Source organism: Nematolebias whitei, chromosome 14, assembly GCF_014905685.2.
Source record: "Nematolebias whitei isolate Nwh7 chromosome 14, NemWhi1, whole genome shotgun sequence".
NCBI classification, from domain to species: domain Eukaryota; kingdom Metazoa; phylum Chordata; class Actinopteri; order Cyprinodontiformes; family Rivulidae; genus Nematolebias; species Nematolebias whitei.
The window spans coordinates 37,358,174-37,366,007 of NC_056511.1; the positions used below are offsets into that span (position 1 = coordinate 37,358,174).

The window sequence follows — 7,834 nt, forward strand, 5'->3', positions numbered from 1 at the left end:
ATCTATCTATCTATCTATCTATCTATCTATCTATCTATCTATCTATCCATCTATCCATCTATCCATCTATCCATCCATCCATCCATCCATCCATCCATCCATCCATCCATCCATCCATCCATCAAGCCATCAAGCCATCCAGCCATCCAGCCATCCAGCCATCCAGCCATCCATTGTCTTTACCCATTTCTTCTTTTTCGAGTTGCAGGGGGTCACTGGTGCCCATATCCAGGTCGCAAGTCTATCACAGAAGACTGGATTCTTGTAAAGGGAAAAAAAAGTGTATTTTGCTATTTAAAAAAACAAACAAAAAAAAAACCAATGAACTCTGCAGGCTTATGCATTTTTTTAAAGTTGTGGAGTAATTGAGTATCCTACTTTGAATAAATGAAGCATAAAGTTCAAGTAAGTATAATTTACTCTGTGTATTAGTACTAGCAGGGCGGCTGTGGCTGAGTGGTTAGAGCAGTCATCCTCCAATGCAAGAGTTGGGGGTTCAAATCCACCAGCAGTCACATGCCTAAGTGTCCCTGGGCAAGACACTGAACCCTTCATTGCCTCTGATGTGTGTCCCATCAGTGTATGAATGTGATCTCAAAGCACTGATTAGTCGCTTTAGAATGATTTGTTCAATTAGCTTGGTAGAGATCTAGCAGAGTGCTGTATGAATGGGTAAATGAGGCACAGATTGTGGTGTAAAGAGCTTTGAGTGTCTGGATAAGATAGATAAGCGCTATATAAGTGCAGTCCATTTAGTATCCACATTTTTGCAAATGAAATGACAGGAAAACTGTTAAAACTAGTCATTTTTTGTTGTGGGTATAACATCCTATGAAATTCAGTTTTATGTTAGTTTTGATCAAAGCTTGAAAGAGCCACATGTGGCTCCAGAGCTGCAGGTTGCAGACCCTGATCTGGAAGGACCCCTGGCCTAGAGACCCCTGCTGTGTGATAGGTGGTGCAGGTTCGGGTGGGTTGGGTCCGAAAGGGGTGTTAATCCAATCCACCATCAGCAGTCATCACATCTGATCACCATTAACTTTAGTGTTGCTGCCTCCTAGTGGATCCATAGACTTTAACTGGTATTTGTGTTCTCATATTCAGGAGGGGTTTCATGCAGTTGTACAGTTTGTGTAGAGTTTAGAGATATCCAGGTTTCAAGGAAAAGACAGCCTTGTGATGGAGATTTCTTTTAGTCTGCAGGTGTCACCTTCAGCCATGAACCGTATGGACCACCGCTCTGCTCTGCACGGCAACATGGGAGAGTTGTCTCTGTTCAGACTGAACCTTCACTGAGAGCAGGTAGATGTTGCATGTGTTTAAATATTACTCATCTGTTCGTGCAGTCAGCTTGGTGCCTACATGTTCTTAAAAAGCACATTGTAATCCGACTAGACATTTTAAGTGCTCATCGTGTGTGTTTGTTTTTCTGTAAAGCTGAATGTCCGCTAAACCCCTAAATTAACAAGTTCTGTGCAACTGATCTACCAGTAGGCAGATCCGTACGCTGCGTTTAGTTCATGTACTGTAGTCTACTGTCCCAGCGCTCTAATATTTAGCTTTACATGTTGTTTTACAGATTATTCGGTAACACCTTTCCACAGGTTGTTGCCGTCACTGGGTTTGTTTTACACTTTAGTGAATGTATAAAGGAGCCTTTGTGGTGTAACGAGGATCTGGGGAATGAGAGGCAGGCGAGGTCAGAAGGGGGTGAAAGGTACAACAGATGGTGCTATGGGAGCTCAGCACTGATGAACAATAGGTAGGGGGGAAAAAACACTTAAAGCACTACAGCCTATACACTATCTTCAGTTTGACTCCACCGCAGCATGATATATGAGACTTAAATATTAAAAGATGGTAAGAAGAGTGGAAAAAATGATCTAAGTTTATCACAGCTGGAAGTTTGAAAAGAGTAAAAAAATGTTCTCTACAACCCAAAAAAGTCATTATCCAGCTTTGGTTCAAGATCTCACTAAATTGCAATTTAACTGTAATAAAAGATAACGTGAAACATGGAAGCAGTTTTTGACAAGCAGTGTATGCTGGAATGTCTGCCTGCTCGTGGCAGATGTTCAGATTTATTGTGAAACTCTTAATGTGATTATTTCTAATTGAAATCAGACTAAGGGTTGTTGCAAAACATGAATAAATAAAAAAAGTAGAAAAGAAATGAAACCAAGAAGAGAATGGTAAGAAATTTCATCTTCTATTTGAAATTTTTTAATACATCAAACTTAAAAAAAAATAAAAAAAACGTTCAGTCACACCTAGACTGACACGGGGCAGTGGTGCAGAGGTTAAAGGTGAGTCTGGAAGATGGTCGGTTCAACTTCCCAGACCGACAACATCAAAATGTAAATGTGGGTGGGGAAAGGTAAAACACCCACCCTGTCAAGTGTGCAGACTAGTACATATATAACTAACCAAAATAGTGCACTTATTAACATATATCAAAAAATTGTTAAAGAAAATGGGAGCTATTAGAGGAAACAGTTATTAGTAAAAACACAGAATAAATGCTTAAATGTCTTTCCATATTGCGTAACTCTGCTCCTTTATTTTCTTTATTTATTTAAACTTTTATTTGACCAGGAATAAAATCCACTGAGATTATTAATCTCTTTTACAAGGATGTCCTTGGATGGATGTTATTCATTTGTCCAGCCCAGTTGGGGGTCCTGTGTGTGTGTGTGTGGGGGGGGGGGGGGGGGGCTGTCTCAGCAGTGAACAGGTCAGGGGTATACCTTAGACATGTCTTCTGAACATTACAGAGACAACACAGAGACACTTGAGCCTAACAGCCCTGAACGCACACACCTGAGGAGTCTCCACCTGACCCGACCTGCATGTTTTCGGGTCTGTGAGAGGAAACCAACCTGGAGAAAACCCTCACGTACACGGGGGAGAACATGCAAACATGCAGAAAGATCACCTGAGTCCTTCTTGTTGTAAGGCGACAGCGCTGCCTGCCACATACCACACTGCTGCCAAGATAGTTCAACAGTTAACAAAATAAGATAACAACAACGCTGCACATGTTGGTGGTGGGCTCGACAGAAGTAGGTTTGAGAAAAGTCGAGGAGGCCAGTAAATAAACTTAGTTTAGTTAAGTTCTAGTTGGTGAAACAAGATTTTTTCATGATTAATTTACATGAAGTTTAAAAGGAAGATATAACAAATATGTAAATGTGATGCTTTTTGAGGAAGATCCTGAGCATCAGGAAACATCTAGGAAGGAAATCCTTCTTACAGGAACGGCTAAACAAAGATAGGAAGAGTGCCTAAAAAACAAACTAACCAACACGTCATGGTGAGATGGATGGACTAGTTTCCTCCTGACTTACTTTCATATTTATTCTGTTTCCTGGTAGTAAGGGTTGTTACGTTGGGGGTTCTTTCTGTGTCCCAAATTACCATTTACCACAAAAAGTGCCGTTAGAATAAACAAACCAATACCTTAATACTTCTAAAATACATTTCAGAAAAGTTTAAAGTGACTCGTTTTTTAGAAATCAAATTTTTTTTTAGTGCAAAACTTAAGCTGATAATAATGTCTTCATTTTACTGTGGTGGAAAAGTGTGAAACAACAGAACGTTACCAGTGAGCTCAGACAAAAACACGCTGCCTTCCTGGAAATATAAACTCTTTTATCAGTTCATTGTTGACTTCAACAATTAGCTCTGGTTTTGCTGTATAGTTTTTCATGTTACTCTTTGTAAGAGTTCAAAACAACATCCTGAAGTATAATTTACTGAGTTCCTAACTTCATGTTTAGGATATTCCTTCACTGATCTGGTTGGTCCTCAAAGGGGTGGCTAACAATACACCATTGTGTTATCGTCAGCCTTTAAACACCGACTAAATGATCGTCTGTCAGCTTTTTCTGCAACTTTTGTGCTCTGTTGATCAGCGGTGGGACAATTCAGAAATGTTGTTTCCTGCAAAAATGCAGCGTTGAATGTATTGCTGATTGATTTTTGCTGAAAGCTGTTGACAAAATTACAACCAGGCTGGAAAGGTCTTATCACTAAATTGTTAATGCGAGTTGAATTTGAACTGCTGATGTTTGCTGAAAACTAAAGCAGAAAAAAGTAGAAATGTAGCAGAAATGAGCAGAATAACTGAAATAGGCAGAGAGGGGGTGAATAAATGACATCAGAAATTAGCCAAGAAAGGTAGCTCCAAAAGCTAAAAAAAGAGATGAAATTTGTAGAATGACACTGAAAAGAGCATAAAATTTGCAACAAAAAAAAAAGAAAGAAAATTGAAAAAAGTTTAATTTCACCAAAAAAAAAAATCAAGCAGAAAAAAAGCTGAATTTAGCTGAAAGAAGCTAAAAAGACACAACAACTTAAAAAAGTTGAAAGGTGCAGAAAGATGCTGAAAGAAGCTGAAATTATCACAAAGAAGCTAAAAAAAAAGCTGAACCAGAACAACAGCTGAAATGAACAGTCAAATGTTTCAAACAGCACAAAGAGGCTGTGAATAGAGCTCCGTTCATTTTCTGTGAGGAAAATATGTCCGACAAAGCTAAATGTTGTAAAAAGTCATAACTGCACACAAACCAAAAGTCTAAAAATTGTGGAATGAGTTATGTGCCGAAAAACAAACAGCAGAAAAAGGATGCGAATAGCGTGAATAATTCAGAAACATTTAGATAATACAGACGATATGATTATATAATTATATTATATAGCCATTTTTATGTTTGCAAACACCAGTAACTCCAGCACTCAGCTTTAGAAATGTACCATTATTCTTCAGGAAGTTTGAAGATCCCAGCAGAGGAAAGTTAGGAGGAGACACCAGCAGGGGGCGCTGTTCTCTTCAACAGTGACAGCTTGTAGCCTTAAGTGCACTCCCCTACAAAAATGCCATAAAGGGAAGAAGCATAATGAGAAAGGAATTTGATAATCCACAGGCCCTGCACATGTGCTGCATTAATGTGCTTCAGATTCATGTTTTCATGACAAAACAAACACAACCAGATGTGGAGCAGAATCTGACTTCACAGCTGCAGGCTCATATTCTTACTGTGCTGTCAGTTGTTTTGTCAACAGGGATGGCCGTCGAAGCATTTCCATAACGTACATATCTGTCTCGGCTTGTGGGAAAAACGGAGGGAGTTAACCTAACGGGGAGAGAAGGATATAAACTGTGTGATTTCTGTTTATTTTCTTTCCGCACTGTGATTACATCTTTGGACTTTCAGGATCTTTAGTAACTTTTTCCAGAGCCTCTCAGGTTTCTGTTTTTTTACCACCCAGCAGCATATTTTCCCTTGCCTATTTTTTCCCCCTTTCAGCGTGACGTGTGAGAGGAGTTCCTGCCCTTGTTTCTCGCAGTTTGGTTTGCAGAGGGCAGGAGAACGAGTCGTGGAAGTGGCGCTCCTCTACGCTGACTCGTCGTGGAGGTGTAAACAAGAGGAGCTGTAAGTGTTTCTGGCCCTTCTCCTTTACTGAGGGCGCAGGGAGCGAAGAGACGGAGAAGCTGAAAGAACGTGACTGTGTTGCCCATGGACAAAGGTGCATGAGAAGGTGCAGTTGAAGAGGAGGAGGAGCAGACTGAGGGGAACTCTCTCAACACGACAGGATGAGGTACCAAGGCAGGGTAAGATCTGTCCCATGATGCTCTTTGTTGTGTTTCCAGTTTCATCCTCTGAAAGGAACCGTTTGTTTCATGCTTTGTCTTGTAAAACAAAGTCAGCGTACAGGCAAAGCAGAATGAGTCACTTTTTTTTTACCCCTGCCCATGATTTGGGTTGGGTTTGGAGGATAAATGTGGGATTTTTCCACTTTAGTCTTTAGCTGCAGGAGCACAGCAGCCTGGGACAGCGTGGAGGGGCAAGCCTTATAAGGAGTGTAATGTGCATGGAGCCTGAAGCCAAGTGTTTCACCTCCTCGCTGGCTGTCACTGCAGAGCTGCACCTACAAACCTGCAGAACTCTCACATGAAGCACAGTCTGTCTGTCAGAGGAGCTCTGCTGCAACAGGCAGCCTAAGGCCCGTCTCTCACAACATGGCTGCAGGTTACTTTGTTTCCTCTTTACATCTGCGGCGTGTAGCTCGTCAGCCAGCTCCACTTGAAAAAGGGTTTTCACTTTCTTTAAGGCGTCAACAAAATGTCATCTTTCAGAGCAAACAGGCTGAATATCACTCATTGCTTAAGGCGGACAGGGGATATTGTTTTGTTTGTGCCTCTTTTAGCAAAATATCTGATGGACTACTGAACAGATTTTAAGGACACTCTTAAAGTAATTATTACATCTACACCTTGTTAAAGCTTGGAGCCGAACCCATTCAAGATGGCTGCCACAGCTGACCTTAGGAAACACAAAAATGGCTTGGATTTAGCCATTATTACAGTTATTGAGCTAACATTTAGCATAGACATAGCTTATAGTAAGCCTTAGTCTATACTCCAAATATTAAATGATTACACAATATCTGTTAAGAAAGCGTTGCTATTATCTATTACAGTCACCTCTGTCCATCTGTTAGTAAAATCTCTTGTATTCAGCAGATGTGCATCAACAACTAATTAACTTGTGAAATCAACCTGATTCAAGGAGGCTGCAGCAGCTAACTGACCTTAGTAAACACAACAAATGGCTACAACTCAGTCAGTTTTACAGACGCTGAGCTGAAGTCGGGTGTGGTAGTAGCTGAGAGTCATGCTCGATACATGCTCTGTGCTAACGTCTCGTGATATCTTGCATGAGATTACACATAATGTTGTTTTGATCAAAATGGCTACAACTCTGACTTTCCTCAAACTGAGATGATCTTACTTCTTATTGACCTTATTTATTATTTAAGGATGCTATTTAACCAGCCGTGTTTTTTTTTTTTTAATAATTATGGCCTTGTACTTTTTATTATTTCATTTTCTGCTACCATAAACAGATGATTTTCTGCAGGGTTTGACTTAACTCTTCTGTCGTGGAGCTCCATTCAGCACAAGCACAGGTGATTTAAACAGTCAGCACATTTGCTTCAAATGTAAAACAAATTACCTTAATTTCCAGACTATAAGCCGCTACTTTTTTCCACATGCTTTGAACACCGTGGCTTATACAATGCTGTGACTAATTTATGGATTTTTATTTTTTTTTGGATGGGCTAACAAGCTTCATGCCACCATAACACTTAGCTGCGTCACACCCAGGCGCTCTCATAGCTGCGCAATACACGTCTCTCTTGTAGGGATAGTGGTCAATTACTTCCTGTTAGACTACTGTATTTTTTTTTATCAGTTGTGTTACAGGCACTGTTCTGAAAAAACCCCAAAAACATTTACTGTATTTGTGCGTGTTACCGGTACGTATCTAATTTTAAGTTAAAAAAATTAAAAATTGTGTAAATATCTCATGGTACAATGTGAACACCTGCGTCTTATAGACAAGTGCGGCGTATTTATGTCAAATTTAAATTTTCTTTTTAAACTTAGCAGGTGCGGCTTATATTCAGGTGCACTCAAAAGTTCAGAAATTACCATATGTAACACTGACTGATACCACTGTCTTTAAATGTCTCATTTCAAGTATGCAAATATTTTTAACTGCTGGCTTCCATTCCAACTTCCATGTTGCAGTGTGACTTCATCCAGGCACAAGAAAGGTTCTTTTCAAAAATTTGGTTGACACGTCACAATCCAGGGACTTTGCATTGACTTCCATTGACTTCCATTGATTTTTCATTCAATTCTATAGCCTAACCCTGATACTTACCCCAAAATATATATATACACATATATATATATATGTGTGTATATATATATATATATATATATATATATATGTATATATATATATATATATATATATGTGGT

The 7,834-nt window shown here is 39.6% G+C and overlaps 1 protein-coding gene across 1 annotated transcript in view; it reads left to right on the forward strand.

Moving 5' to 3' along the window:
• The first annotated feature begins 1,256 nt into the window (after positions 1-1,256).
• myo1ca (myosin Ic, paralog a) overlaps positions 1,257-7,834 on the forward strand; it is a 35,947-nt gene continuing 29,369 nt past the window's right edge. Inside the window, exons 1-2 of the mRNA XM_037688068.1 lie at positions 1,257-1,302; positions 5,310-5,614. Coding sequence (XP_037543996.1) covers positions 5,597-5,614 — 18 coding nt within the window. The 5' untranslated portion in view covers positions 1,257-1,302; positions 5,310-5,596. The remainder of the gene's footprint in view (positions 1,303-5,309; positions 5,615-7,834) is intronic.